This window comes from Anguilla anguilla, chromosome 12, assembly GCF_013347855.1.
Source record: "Anguilla anguilla isolate fAngAng1 chromosome 12, fAngAng1.pri, whole genome shotgun sequence".
Lineage (NCBI taxonomy): Eukaryota > Metazoa > Chordata > Actinopteri > Anguilliformes > Anguillidae > Anguilla > Anguilla anguilla.
In genome coordinates, this window is record NC_049212.1 from 33,831,246 (window position 1) to 33,846,603 (window position 15,358).

Consider the following 15,358-nt stretch of genomic DNA (forward strand, 5'->3'; position numbering starts at 1 on the left):
AAAAAAAATAAAAAATTGGGTGGGAGGTTGGTTGCAGTCAGACCAATTACAAATTCACAGGTATTCCAGGAATTTAAAGTAGTGAAGCAATATTCTTCTCTGGTCGTAATGTAGCACATGTGGAACGGACAAGTGCTGTAAATCAAAAGTTATGGATAACACCTTTGTTCAGGGCTGGTAGTGCAGTACCTTCGGATATCATTTTATCAACTTTGCAATTCTACGTTGTATTTCTCACGAAATTACGGTACGTTCACTTAAATATCAACGCTACTTCGTGATATTTACATGATTAATAATTAATGTACTGCTCTCGATTAATCGAGTTTTCACTAGACTGAGACGTACGTCAGTAAATTGGCGAAATGCAATTTATGTTTGGTTAACTCGCAATTAGATTTAGCCTAATATAGGCTTCGTATATTAAAACTAACATGAAAACAATTTGGGGAAAATGCCAATTATAGCGTATAGATTGTCTCCAAATCTTTTATTTTTTTCCACTTTTCTTGAAGGCATGTAAAGTGTTGGTCATGCCACTGATACTTCTGCTTTTGGTGTGTTATACATCAGCGTCGTCCATACTACCAGTACGTACCGTTCTAAGGTATAGTAGCCTATGCGTATTGTAGTTTGCTGACTGGTGTGATTGTCGACAACACCTGCCTTATTTTGTCAAGTTTTTATGAGTAGCCTATGACAAGTCAGCGAATTAAATATTTAGCTTGCTGTACGTCTGTAAATAGTAATGGAACAATTCTACTGTCTAGGCGGAGGAGCAGTGCTTGTTGGAGGTGGCGGAGTTAAAGCAGAACATCCGCGGACTGGAGAACAAACTGTTGATCGGCGCTTGGAAGCTGAACAAACTGCGAGAATACAGCTACTTCCACCTCTCGCACAGACTGCCGCCACCGAGCCGCAATGGCACCGCCGTGGAGCCAACCCTGCTTCCCACCACGTCTGGGAATCTCATTGTACATGATCGCGGTAAGAAAAGAGAAACAAACAGTAAGGTTGAACGTTCGACGTGGGTAGTCCTAAATACGCGGACACAATGTATTATAGCAGATTGTCGATAAACCTGGAGTGATGTAAAACATTACACATTTGCTTTTGAATGCTGATGATCACATTTCCCATACTCACCAGGACAACAAAACTTAATAATAATAATAATAATAATAATGATAAACGTGCTAATTATGTGGACGGAAACTGTGTCAGAGTGTCCTAAAGTGCTCTGCATGTTTAATCTCCAGACTGTTCGATGCTGTATGACAGACTGAAGCCAGAAAGCGGGTTCTACCGAATCAAACCAAAATCGACATTGGAGCCGTTTCTGGTCTTCTGCGACATGTCTGACGGGGGAGGCTGGACAGTCATACAGCAGAGACGAAACGGAAAAGTGGATTTCAACCGGTGCGCTCAAAGTTGATGCGAGCGTTTTGCGCAGTTAATTGTGTCTGAGTGCGGAGATTGCTATTATGATGAAGGCATTATATGCAATGTCTACTGGATGAATGGACAATGTTTTTTCTTATTCCTAGAGACTGGAGTGCGTATAAAGATGGATTTGGTAATTTTAAAAGAAACAATGACGAATTCTGGCTGGGGAATGAACGAATTTACGAGCTACTCCGGGGAGGTATGGTTTGCAACACTCTCATATCGTTGTTTGTTTAGATTTCACATTAATTCAAGACAATACATTATTTTCTATCGTCAATTTTTTTTGTCATGCAGGTGAAAATATGATGAAGATTGATCTGATGGACTGGAAAGGAGAGAGGAAGTATGCCATGTATGAAAACTTCAGAATTGCAGATGAGGAGGTAAGTGTTGTTAAATATACATGTAAAATCACATATTTTGAGAATTTTTTTATTTTTATTTTTTTTGCATTTGCAGGCCTGCCTTATTAATAATTACCATAGGGATGACAACATCTAGTGCATGAAATTCAATAATTATGGCATTTCTGTGCAGTCATCTCACACACTGAAGTGGTCTTAGTGGATCTTTAAACTATGTGAGGTCTTCTAATTATAACAATGTATTCTGTTGATTTAATCTTCATTTAAGACAGAGAGCTGCAAGAAAAGAAATCTGCCTCAAAAAATGTTACCAGCTAGACCATTCATGGGGATTACTTGACTCCATGTCATCACTTTGATGGTAAAAACTTGTGGCAGATACTTACAGGGGATGCCTTCATCGATCTTTTCTAGCAATAATGTTTACTTTATAATTTGTTATTGGACATTTGCAGGAATTCCCTATTATAATGTGTTATTGAATGTTTTTTGAGGGAATGCTCTGTTATAAGTAGTTATTGGAAGCTTGCTGATACACTGTCCAGACTCCCTGAGTGTGTGAGCCAAACCCGCTGTTCTTACCCTGCGGCTCCTCCCTCCCTCCCCCACCGCGTGCGAGCAGGACAAGTACCGGCTGCAGTTCGGCATGTACAGCGGCCAGGCGGGGGATGCCCTGTCCGGGGGCACAAACATGGCCGACCAGTGGTCCATCAGCCACAACAGCATGCAGTTCAGCACCAGAGACCAGGACCAGGACCGCTACCTGCAGGGCAGCTGCGCAAAGGAGAACAAGGGCGGCTGGTGGTACAACAGGTGAGCCGCTCCGCTCCGCTCCTCTCTGCGTCATGATCAAACGGCGAGCGTGTGGACTCCCGCACATTGTACGTGCGCAGACGTGTACGCAAGCACACACCTCACCCAGAGACACTGCGAGAACGATACGCCAGTGTGGCAGTACAACAGCCGTGCCCCATCTGGGAGTCAAACCTGCAACCTCTCGCACACTTGCCTGCAAGCTGAAAGCAGTTGCAGCAGAGGCTAAATTATTATTATCATTATTATTGTTGTTATTATTATTATTATTATTATTATTATTATTAATATTTACATGTTACAGTGCGGTGTGTGCTTCTCTTGAACAGGTGCCATGCAGCCAATCTGAACGGAAAGTTCTACAGGGGAGGGGAGTACAAAGGAGAGTACGACAACGGCGTGGTGTGGCTGACCTGGAGGGGCCTGTGGTACTCGCTGAGGCACACCTCCATGAAAGTGCGCCCGCCGGCCTTCATGGACAGCCTGGGCAGCGGGGGCGGGGCCGAGGAGTAGCCTTCTGACATCACAATGAGTGACAGCGTTTCCCAGGGGAATAACTTTAGTTTGAATATTGGGGAGGGGAGGGGAGGGGAGGGGAGGTGTTTGAAAAGCATAGACCCTGAGAAGTGCCATCTTCTAGAGGGGTTCCCCCGGAAGAAATTTTTTTTTAAAGAAGGGGAACATTACTTCAGACTACTAATCAGTCTATCCCAATCACAACATGAAATCCCCTTCTTTATCATATAAAATAATTTCTCTCATCATCATACTAAATTATTTGGCCTGTTTTGAAATATTGGGGGGCAATAACCCCCCTATCCCCCTCATAAATGATACCCTTGGCTTTTCTGTCACCAGGGTGATGACTCATGGCAGTGATATGTAACTTGCATTCCAGTCCACATTCAGTAAATGGTATGAGCCAAATCATGTGGTGTATATAAATACATTAATAGATTCATTTCATATATAGTTACGGTGTTTAGATAGGGTGATATGGTTAAGACAGTTGCAGTATTTCTATGGGAAAGGGATAGGTGTGCTGATTTTTACATTTTCATTTGGCCCACATGGCACATTCTGATGGAGACCCATATTGACCCATAAGTGGCCCATACTGTATACCCATAATCAATGTTATGTTGTCATGTTTCTTTCATAGGATATATGCTTTACATGCAAGTTTTTATATGACCTCTGTATATTTCCTACAGCTTTGTAATTTTTTAGAAACGGTTAGTGTATAGATTTTGTGCCGTTTGTGTAGCCTCGTATGAGTGCATGGCTAGCAGCAAGACTGTTACCCTTATACCCTACCCTTATTCTCTGTAGTGGCAATAAACAGCATATGAACACACTTGAGACCTCTTGGTATGCAATCAAAGTATTGCTGAATATGTATGATGATGACGCAATACAGGCAACTGCCAAACCAAAGGAAACATCAACCACAGTATCCCTCTCTGTAAAGTTTTCGAAAGACTGTTGAAACGGCTTGCACACGTCCCAAATTGATATCTGCACTCAACTGATTCAAAGGTGTGGATCTGTTCTGCTTTGCATCTCTAACCAATGTATAGACATCACGGTTAGGAAGCATATCTTTCTGATCATAGTTGTCCCCAGCTGATGATGTCTTCAGATTCCCTGACGATCACTTTAACCACTGTTTCTTGTGAAATATCTGCAAGTTCAGCAGTCCTAGTCACTAAAGGTCCTATCAAACATTTCCCCAACAACCAGCGCACTGTCAAATTCACAGAGCTCTCTTCTTCTAGACATAGTAGCCACAATAATGTCCAAGTGGGCCTGCTCAGCATTTTTATACACACCTGTGAGTGTGCTGAGATGTTAATTGCTTAATTAACTCAGGAACCACACCTGTGTGGAAGCACCTGCTTTCAGTACACTTCATATCCCACATTTACTCAGGTGCTTTCATTCATTTGGGCAGTTATACATACAACGTTATGACATGGTTTCTATTAACATGTTTTCAGTATTTCATTTAATTTGATTTCAATTAACAGTGGTTTGTCGTCCTCAGCCTGTTTATGAGGAAAGGGGAAGTTCTTAATCTGTAGCCAATCATATGTCAATCATGTGGTTGGTTTAGATGGACTGACAGAGAGTGAACTGAACTGCTTTTAGCAACATTTGATAGATATGAAACCTCTTTGGGACCTTTACCTGGCATTCAAATAAAATTAATGGTCTTTCTCAAGATTATTTTAAGAGGGTGCTGAACATTTTTTTTTCCTAAACTTGAAAAGTGGACTTCATTGAAGTTCAGTCCAAGACAACCTGGACAGAGTGTTTGATACTTTTGGCAACCTTCTCTTGCACACCGTGATTTCCGCTAACTCTAGTTTTTCCAGAGAACTGAAACACAAATATTATCAACCTTACCACTGGGTTCTTTATGCTCAAAGTTTCTTAATCACTCTTGTGAACTTGCTGCATTTGTCTGGCTAATATTTTCTTAAGAAGGCTTTTCATCTTAATTGGGATATTGGTCCAAATGTAATTTTAAATCTATTGTAGGTTCATTCCTGGTTTGAACCAGATGTATCCACCAGCCCTAACTTTCCTCCAAAGAAAGGAACAAACTACAAAAACAAAAAAGAACATTCTGCTTCCAGAAATCCATCTGGTTATGATATCCCATCATGAACAGGCCGCCCACTCTTACTGTGCCAGAGACACTTCGAGGCTGTGGATCCTCTGGCTGCTTCAGTTGAGTTTGAACCACTGAACCGCCCTCATAGAAAGGCTAGTCTCATGAAAGAACAGCTCGCGTATAGTCCAGCCATACAGTTGCTTTTCTGCCCCACCGTGGTACCGTAACTACACCATTGTCACCCCTATCAAAAACACATCGCCTGCTAAGCAAGCAGACCTCATAAAGGCAATTTAGAATTTTTGAACAGAAGTGTAATGTAATTTCAGTAAGAGTACAATGAACAACTTAGAAGAACAAACACAAGTGACACTCGCATCCTTCAGATTTGATGTGGGTGTGAGGGGGAATAATGCAGTGCACATTTTAAATATAATAAAACCCATCTCAATGACCATTTGAGGACAGACAAAAAAAAAATGAATGAGACAAAAAACAAAATGGAAGCTTCTTAAAACTCCCAACCCCTCTAGATTATTACCAGGTCACCCCAATCCTAGGGGCTTCTCTTCAGGTATGCTGTCTTCACTGGAGCCCACCTCTGGTTGAACTTTGGTGGCGGTTCCCGTGGCAACAGTGCCCCGCACGGTACTAGCGAAGCGGCTAGCAGGCTGGCTCACAGCTACCTTACAGGGGGGGTCTCCTCACAGCCTCAGGGGGGATGCCCAGGTGGGCACACCTGCCAGGCAGTCAGGTGGCGCGAAGCGTGATTTGACCCTGACCCCCCTTCCCCCCCCCCCCCCCCCCCCCGTTTCACGTCTTCCCGCTGTGCGCTACCGGTAAATCCCAGACTCAGCGCTGTTCTCTGGACAGATGAAGCCCTGAATGTGGAGGAACAGACTGCAGAGATAGGACAGCAATGCTGCTTTAATTCCCCCCCGTGCCCAGTGAAGTCACGTGAGCAGTCACTGCATGTCTCACGCTGATATATGACTCTACTGAAGATTTCCGAAATGAAAAACGCTTACTGAGGAATTTAAGGGCTCTTGGCAGAGAAAGAACTTATCCTGGCTTTACATTAATGCATTTTTTTATAGCATTGCAATTGAATGGAAAAGTACAAGCACACATCATGAGCTGAATTCCACCCATTAAAAATATAATACAAAAAAACTACTCACCCCTTATCTGCAAAATACATGACATAATTCTTGCAGTTACACACACATACTTACACATACACATGCACGCACGTACACACACACACATACACACACACACAGTTTTTATCTAACATTTATTGTGTGGTGAACATTCATTCTGGCAGGCATATGAGAAACAAGTTGCAAACACACACAAAATAAAGCCACAGCTGCAGCATAGCACAAATTCAGGTTTTTTCCAGCATTATTGCTGTCCATTATTTATAAAAGAGCACCTGACTCCTGGAATTCAGCTGTGCACTTCCTGCTTGGTCACAAGGCTTCTGATTGGCTGATTCAGACATGCTATCAATCTCTCAGCCAGCAGCCAGCCCGGAACGAAGGAGGCAGGCCACGCCCATGAGGGAGAACGCTCTCTGCTCCTGCCTCCTCTCCTCCCTCATATCTAAACTGCAACTCTCTCTCTCTCTCTCTCTCTCTCCATCGCCACTACTGCTGGCGCAGCGAGATGACCAACCACGCCAAGGTTCACGACAGCAGCAGAGAAAACTTAGTGGGTAGGTGAAAACTGACTTTTGTGTGTGTATGTGTGTGTGTGTGTGTTTGTTGTGAAAAGCCTATAGATTGTCATGGGATCACCCTGCAAACCTCCCCCAGGGAAATGCAATCTTTACTCTGTATTTGCGTGTGTGTGTGTGTGTGTGTGCGTGTGTGTGTGTGCGTGCGTGCTGAGAACACACATCTAAGATGTAAAGTAATATCAGGGAACAGACTGGACCAGGAAGGGCAGCTCTGAATAGCCGGCTGCAGCGTCCATAGCAATCAGACATGCAGTACTTTGTTTGCGAATTCCCCGGCAGGCTGTTCTCAGTGCTCAACTCAATGGGGTGGGGGCCGAGCTTGGTTGCTATAGCGACCACGGTTACACAGCAGAATGAGTCAGAGCTTGAGACTCGTGACTGCAACCCAGCGAATACAGTTCAGTGCTGCAATCCGCCACATCAGTGGGCATCCTGGGAGACAGTGCAGGTTTTGTGATGTCACAGAAAGCTTCTGGTTCGTCTGCCGGGGAATTCGCAACCGTCAGCATCAGTAGATCACTGGGCTGCGTTTGTTCCCAGCCGCCAACCAGTTCCCTCAGCTAACTGAACGTGCCGAGCGCATTGTGACACATTAACACCGGCACCAGTGCCGTGCTCGAGGATAATGAGTTTGTGTCTGTTAATTAGCATGGTTAATCGCTCTGTGAATAGACCGATTAACTAATTGCCCGAGCTCATCACGAATAACTGCAAAGCAAACAAAGCATTCAATTCTGAGATCTGCATTTTTTGTCTCATCATGCAGTCCTACTCCAGTCTCACAGTTTTTTAAAACAAATTCTCCATTATGATAGAGATATAAAGCCTATTTGATATATCTGTGAGCCATTATTTGTCACTGACTTTATGTAAAGCCATGATTAACTCTATGAAGAGTAGACCTTTTGGAATGTTTTTATTCTCTTCAAAATTCTAAGTCAGTTCTCTAGAACTCCATTGCTTTCAATTACCAGCAGTGATTGTTACATCAGCATAAGAATGTTCAGTTAAGAAAATTTTAAGCACACATTTATGATCTCACACCTAAAGGGTTAAGAATGTGTCTGCTTGCTGAAGCCTCAGCTACAGTACTTTTCTGTTCCTTTCTAGATGCCTACTCAGGAAAGCTTGGGGGGTGGGGCTGGCTTTTGGTCACCTTATCCTTGATGATGACAATTCTGACCTTTCCTATCAGCATATTCATGTGTATAAAGGTAAATTATTTAATTGGCATAGATTTGATCACAAGACTAATGATTTGATGTGCAGCTCTGAAAATATTTAGAGACCACCCCACATTTTTGATGAATCGGGGTTACTCTAAAAAATAGAGTACACTGTATTTTTTGGTCTTTATATCAGTTGTCATGTTCTGCAGTAGTAGTGAAAAGTTCCTGAAAGAATACCTATAAACTCTAAAATGAAAATTTTATGTCCTTTTATTTATTTATTTTTTCCAGAGCTGTGTACCTAGAACATGATTTATAGACCAATACGTATACTACAGCTTGCCTACAATGTCTGTGGCCATTTTAGTAATTTGCATACCTGCACATATTTATGACTGGATGTCAGTTGGTCATTATGTTTTCAAAGTGTGGTTTAGATTCAGGTTCTTCATCAACTTATTCCTCGGTCCCAGAATTTTTTAAAAACTATGCATTCCAGCGAATAATTTTCCCTTTTGCTATTTAAAGAACAGCATAGGAATGTGATGTATTGTACATGCCTGTCAATGAAATACGTAGACTCTTCTGCCTGTAACTGACAATTTTTCAATACATCTGAATGGTATTTAAAAAAAAAATTTCATAATCTCTGTGATCAAAGTTTGGAGAATATGTCCTCAGCAGGCCACATTAGACCACCATTTTGAATGACCCTGGTCTCTGTATTGCCCTCCCTGTCCAGGTAGTGCAGCAGTACGAACGCGCGGTTGTGTTCAGACTGGGACGCCTAACCGACAAGAAGCCTAAAGGACCAGGTCAGGCGCCGCCCGTTAGCAACATCCATACCGCCGTTCTGTAGTCTGGGCCGTTGCTGTGACGACACAGGGGCGACACTGCAGTTTAATGCTTAGGGAACCGGACCTGTCACACACAAGTTGCAAAAACGTTTGCTGGATAAGATCTTCTGCTAAACGCAGAAAACGCTTAAACCTTTTTTATCAATATGCAACACAGCGGTTGGTTGGGAGGTGGTTGGGAGTTTTACAGTGTGAAACACCCGAAAATCAGATACTGCTCAGCTCTTACATCTCCTCCTTCTCCCACGCAGGTATCATCTTTGTGCTGCCCTGCATTGACACCTTTGTGAAGGTGGACATGAGGACTGTGTCCTTTGGAATCCCACACCAAGAGGTCTGTTAGTTAATGTCTGTTAATGTTAATTCTGCTCCAGGCTGTCTCAGCAGGACAGGAGTTTTCATAAACCGTATCACTCATGTACAGAAGCAAACCTTTGTCTTAATAAAGTAAAATTACACAAATACACACACGCACACACATGCACACACACACATGCATATACACACACACACATATGCATATACACACTCACACACACACACATTTCACTTACCTACCCTAAGGTTTCTCTGCTGTGTTCTGTTTTCCTCTGATAATCCCTGTCTGGTGTTTTCTGCCAGATCCTGACCAAAGACTCGGTGACGGTGTCTGTGGACGGCGTGGTGTACTTCCGGGTCAACTGCCCCATCTCGTCGGTGGTGAACGTGTCCAACGCCCACTTTTCAACTCACCTGCTGGCGCAAACCACCCTGCGGAACGTCCTGGGCACCAAGAACCTGGCCGAGCTGCTGTCGGACAGGGAAGGAATGTCGCGCAGCATGCAGGTGGGCACGCAAAACCCGTGATGTCAGAGCCCAGTGCCCTAAGCTCTATACTCCACCGCTACCCAGTGCCCAGCAGTGCGGATGCAAGCGCCCACCTGGGTTTCAGTTTTCAGGAAGGATTGTTTCAGCAACAGGATGTATGTGCAGTTACAATCAGCCATTCAAAATGGGGGTGGGGAGGAGGAGATATTACAAACAGGGTTTGTAATATCTCTATAAATTACAGCAAGTGACTCACCAATGTGCCCGTTAACCTTGTTAGCTTGTTAGCTCAATGCTCACTGGCAGTAATGAAGTGACCTAACTTTATGTCCTCTAACATTCCTGTGTTCACTGATCATGGGACAATGTGCGTTTATGGGAGAATGGGTAACCTAATGGGTAACCCAGTGGAATTTGTTTTTCTTCCTGAAGGTGTGCCTGGATGAGGCCACAAATCCGTGGGGCATTAAGGTGGAGAGGGTGGAGATCAAGGATGTGACCCTCCCTCAGCAGCTCCAGAGATCCATGGCGGTGGAGGCAGAGGCCATGAGGGAGGCCCGGGCCAAGGTGCGGACAGATGAACTGGTCACAGAGTGTGCAGGACTACAGGACTGCAAATCCCACAGTCTGTGCAGGAAGTTAGGTTTTCAAGGAGCTGCATGCATGGTCAGTTTCCCTTGAAAAGTGAGCAGAGATGGTAGCTCTGCTGCACAGCTTTATTGAGAACTAGCACGGAGGCAGTAGTTATGTTCAACAGAACATATAGTGAAAAACAAAAACATTGCTCATTTTCTCCCTCTGTCTGTTTGTCTGTCTGTTGCATTATCAGCAATGTGCTGAGCTTGCCATTTAAACAAATGGAGACTCTGATCTTGTTCCTTTCCACCATATCTCTCTTGCTCCCCACTCTCCTCTCCCTCTGTCCCTGTCTATCTCTCTCTCTCCCTCTCTCTCTCTCCCTCCCCCTCTCCCTCCCACTCTCTCACTCTCTCTCCCCCTCTCCATCCCTCCCTCCCCCTCTCTCTCTCTCTCTCTCTCTCTCTCTCTCTCCCTCCCTCTCTCTCTCCCTCCCTCTCTCTCTCTCTCTCTCTCTCTCTCTCTCTCTCTAGGTGATCGCGGCGGAGGGCGAGATGAACGCGTCTCGGGCGCTGAAGGAGGCGTCGGTCGTGATCGCAGAGTCTCCGTCCGCCCTGCAGCTGCGCTACCTGCAGACGCTGGGCACGGTCGCGGCTCAGAACAACTCCACCATCGTCTTCCCCCTGCCAATCGACCTCATGCAGCACTTTATGTACAGGAAGTGACCCCCCCCCCCACCCCCCCACCTGCTTAAGGGGGTCACCGCGGGAATCACCCAATCACGGTGATCCCCACTGTCACTCTTTTAAAAAGCATGTTGTCATGACAACAGCCTCAGAGAGAAACCACACTAGACACATGCTTAATCCCACACCAGGCCATATATATATTTCTCTATAGACAATATGCCTAATGGTGAAAGGCGAGTATACCTTTAGTAAGCTGAGAATGATATAGCAATGATATGGCAATACAATCTTTATGTTTTTTTTAAAGCATGTGTTATGGCACTTTAGGGGTCACTGTACTATATGTCAACAAGTATCCTAAATCTCTTGCTGTTTATAAATATTTAAAAATAATTAATATATAATATACTATATATAAAATTGGGTAATGCAAAATTTTGCACATTTTGGTAAATTCTCTGGACATAAATTGCAATAGATAATGTATGGAAGAATGAATAAATGAAAAAATGTTCCTGCTCAATCATCACATCACCAAACTTCAATGTTTAACCATGTAAAATAGTAAATAGCATATGTTGGAATAGCCTTAATTTAGGGTTATGAACACTGTATGAAGTGTATGTATTGTAAATAAAATTATTATTTTTTATTTGTTTATGTTTTATTACTACCATTATTAACATGAATATAAATGTGCTGCTTAAATCCTAAAACTTTTTCCTGGTCTTCATACCAAAATAATTTTTAGCTCTTGACTTGTTATATTATTGATATTTCCATATTTTTATGACACATATAATTCTTACAAATAGGCGCTCGTGCTTATGTGATTTTGTAACATTGAATACAGGATGGCGTCAAAGCCATTTCGTGTACAATAAGAGTTAGAAGCAGGTAGACTGAAAAAAATGTTTCCCTGGATAAAGCTAAAAAAATGTTTTCAGTTGTTACACCTAAATAGTTTTTTTGATTCTTTCATTTTTTCATTCAATTGTTCATTTTTTCAATGGTTCAACTTTCAATTGGAAAAACCTAAAAAAATAAAAATTGAAAAAAAATGTAAAAATTGAAGTTAAATTTTAGGTTCATCCAATGAAGCAATTTTTGATGAGAACATACAGATATGAGGGGGTGTGATCAATGCATGCGGATTGAGTTTCAGTATTCAGCCATTTCACACCGACACATTTTCTGCTACGGATCAGTGGTGGCAGTGGAGCTCAGTGCCGTGGCCTTGTGGCCCCGTTTCCAAACGGGAGGTACTCTGTGTTCTGTGACAGCGGGCCGCACAGGTGTCTGATTCAGGGAGCAGCTCACCTGCGGTAATCAGAGCCAGCGGAATGAGGCTTGCACCACAAGCCAGGGTGAAACTGGAGCTGGAACAGGAGACGGCAGCTAAGTAGGTCCTACAGAAAGAGCCATAAACCCCAAACACGAAGGATGGGCAGGTGACACTAACATGAAGGATAGGCAGATAACACACTGCACACGGGGAGAAATTGTGGATCACAGGCCTCAGAATCCAGCCATGGAGGCCAGCTGCAGTGCCTGTAATCAGTGCACTGATTAATTCAAGTCCTTAATTGGTTAAACGGGCCCACACACCTTGTTCTCAAGTCCTTAATTGGCCACTCAATTAAAAGAAAGCACAAACACCTGTGGACACTGTGGCCCTACAGAACTTGAGTTTGACACCCTGTTCTAGAAAGTTCTGGCTGATACATAATGCAGTATAAACTGTTTCTACAACAGAAATGGAGTCAGTATACAGTACACAGGAGTCTGTCACTATACAGTACACTGGAATCTGTCAGTATACAGTGCACTGGAATCTGTTACTCCAAGAAGGGTGGAAACTACTGCCCTTGCCTTGTTCATAGCTTTGGGCCGGTATGTATCCATAAAATCTCAGAGCAGGAGTGCTGGCCTAGGATCAGGTTCTCTTGTTCGTAACCTAAACCTAATCATTATTATGAGCTAAAAGGGGATCTGATCCTAGTTCAGGGCCCTCATTTATAAAAATATTCTCGGATTCAATGTGAAACATTACCTTAAGATAATTTCCCAATAACTGGACCTGAAAAAAAGCTGTTTACGTTGATTTAAAGTGGTTTAAATCAATGTAAACAGCTTTGTAAAAGGTGTGAAAAGGGAGGTTTCCCTGTCCCTGTCCTAACCCCATTCGTTATGAAGGTTTAATAAACCTTTTCAAACCATGGGAATCAATGGGAAAAACAGTTCCAGGTTATGCTTCACTGGCTTAACACACCATATATGTAGACTTCAGTATAGAGGCTCTGCCATTGATGTATGTATGTATGTACAGTATAGGTATGTACGTATGTTTGTATGTATGTACTGTATATGTATATATGTACCTGGGATTGTTTTCACTTTCATGGCCCTTGAGCTATCGCATGCTCCCTGTTCTGTCAGACAGAGTAAATAATCAGTCTGGAGGTTTCAGGGAATAAGGAGGATGGACTAGTCTATGGCCCTTGTAAAAACCTTACATCCCACAACACCACATTTACACAACCTGCTTTTGTGACACGTTTTAATATTTGAACCCAAAGCGCAATAAAGGTGCCGACATGTACATACAACGTGTTTTATTCATTCCGTACATTTTTGATTATCTACGCTATTTTTACACATTTACCATAATGAAACGCTTTAAAAACAACAACAACAACGACAACAAAGCAAACATACAAACGGCTAAATGGACATGCGTTGGTGTTTACGTTTGCTGAAACGTGGATTACAGAATAAATACACTACAATCTGTACAACCAAATCAGGAGAGCAACAACTAAAATGTAGAAACTTGTCATAAACACCCCTCCCCCCCCCCCCCCCCCCTCCCAAAAATACTTAAATACAGCAACCCAGACTTTCTATTCTACAGAAGAGCAAACATTCAGTTGTTGGGTAAATGCTTATGTCCACAGGACACAGACACAGTGCACTTCCAGTACCTGATTCTGAGGTTATTTCATGTACATATGTGTAAATACATACTATTATAGCCTTCATTTAACAGCAGTGGACAGACCCTGTGCAAGAACGGAATTATATTCAGGGAACAAAATGGTGGTTTCAAGGTGACATTATCAGAGGAAGCAGCACATGATACCATTTAAGAGATTAGCCTATTCATTGTTGCTGTTGCTGTTAATTATTGATGTATACGTATTTGGCAATACATTCATTGTTCATTGCCTCCATTGTTGCAGCTTTTAAGAGCTCCTTGACCAAAACGATACTTTGATTTATATTTTTCAAAATATATTGAGCGAGCGTAGGTTTGGTCATAACTTTCAAATAAAGATCAGTACCAGATGTAGTTATTTTGTGAGCAATGATATGGATGCTTGGAAAATACATACATAAGATAAATAACTCATATAAAGTCAACATAACAATAACAAATATAAAGACTAAAATAATGTATCTGGAAGTATGATAGTAATCAACATTTAGCTTCTGAAGGGAGTCATAACTCCTTTTCAAGACCTGAGAACATTCTGTGATTGAGGATATGGTATACTGAAAAAAGTACAAAATATTAATATACTTTTTAATGATCACCATCCCACTTCCTTTGTTAAAAACATTTTTGTTGCATGTGGTAAATCCCACAGACATTTTATTTCTGAAGTGATACAAAATCCTCAGGCTCTCCAGAGGAGGTGGAGTAATCCTCTGTGAATACCTAAACATTAGGAAACCCTAGAAAACCAGCGCATTTTGGTTTTGAGTATCTGAGCGAATAATTAATTGCATATCTACAGCGATTAACGGATTAGTATAAGGTTCAAACACATAATGATCGTCCTGCCAATGAGTCATCATAGCAACCACCCACACCCGACCATGGTCAGAAAGAACCTTACCAATTGTAAGTATATCAAATATCAAACGTAGAGAGCCAAGTTTCTGGATATCTCTATGCCAATGCGTTCCACCCCTGCTCTCATACCTGCTAATAATGGATTCTATGAAGAGATTGGTCCTGAATTTTGACACCAAAACTGAAACACTGCATAATGTTCAAGAATAAACCAGGTGGAACACTGGGACATATGGAAATAGATTGAAGGTGAAAAGAAAATGGTCCTTTACTATAAATGAAGACAAATAAATAAATAAATAAGTAAATAAACAAATAAGTAAAAAATGAAATAAATATACAGTGTAGCTGCACATTTCAATACATTCAGTTCAGTTGCCTGGTAGAGTTCCTGGATTCTGTATGTATAC

General features: G+C 42.4%; 2 protein-coding genes across 2 annotated transcripts; both read left to right on the top strand.

Moving 5' to 3' along the window:
- The first annotated feature begins 39 nt into the window (after positions 1 to 39).
- Positions 40 to 4,229, top strand: fgl1b (fibrinogen like 1B). The gene is made up of 8 exons (XM_035384369.1): positions 40 to 247; positions 516 to 590; positions 771 to 987; positions 1,260 to 1,419; positions 1,548 to 1,645; positions 1,744 to 1,832; positions 2,437 to 2,627; positions 2,957 to 4,229. The coding sequence occupies exons 2-8, from the start codon at positions 534 to 536 to the stop codon at positions 3,138 to 3,140; spliced, it is 996 nt and encodes a 331-aa protein (XP_035240260.1). The 5' UTR covers positions 40 to 247; positions 516 to 533; the 3' UTR covers positions 3,141 to 4,229.
- Positions 4,230 to 6,812: 2,583 nt separating this feature from the next.
- LOC118209205 (erythrocyte band 7 integral membrane protein-like) lies at positions 6,813 to 11,741 on the top strand. The gene is made up of 7 exons (XM_035384375.1): positions 6,813 to 6,967; positions 8,102 to 8,205; positions 8,903 to 8,975; positions 9,269 to 9,351; positions 9,639 to 9,842; positions 10,257 to 10,391; positions 10,934 to 11,741. The coding sequence occupies exons 1-7, from the start codon at positions 6,919 to 6,921 to the stop codon at positions 11,123 to 11,125; spliced, it is 840 nt and encodes a 279-aa protein (XP_035240266.1). The 5' UTR covers positions 6,813 to 6,918; the 3' UTR covers positions 11,126 to 11,741.
- The last annotated feature ends 3,617 nt before the right edge of the window (positions 11,742 to 15,358 follow it).

What these genes read in the sequence shown, in the direction of transcription:
- fgl1b (XM_035384369.1), top strand. Translation starts at nt 534, where the DNA reads ATGCCACTGATACTTCTGCTTTTGGTGTGTTATACATCAGCGTCGTCC. An exon ending in CAGCGTCGTCCATACTACCA is followed by an intron (nt 591 to 770) that starts GTACGTACCGTT and finishes TCTACTGTCTAG; the next exon opens with GCGGAGGAGCAGTGCTTGTT. An exon ending in GGAAAAGTGGATTTCAACCG is followed by an intron (nt 1,420 to 1,547) that starts GTGCGCTCAAAG and finishes TCTTATTCCTAG; the next exon opens with AGACTGGAGTGCGTATAAAG.
- LOC118209205 (XM_035384375.1), top strand. Translation starts at nt 6,919, where the DNA reads ATGACCAACCACGCCAAGGTTCACGACAGCAGCAGAGAAAACTTAGTG. An exon ending in TTGGAATCCCACACCAAGAG is followed by an intron (nt 9,352 to 9,638) that starts GTCTGTTAGTTA and finishes GTTTTCTGCCAG; the next exon opens with ATCCTGACCAAAGACTCGGT. An exon ending in GAATGTCGCGCAGCATGCAG is followed by an intron (nt 9,843 to 10,256) that starts GTGGGCACGCAA and finishes TTCTTCCTGAAG; the next exon opens with GTGTGCCTGGATGAGGCCAC.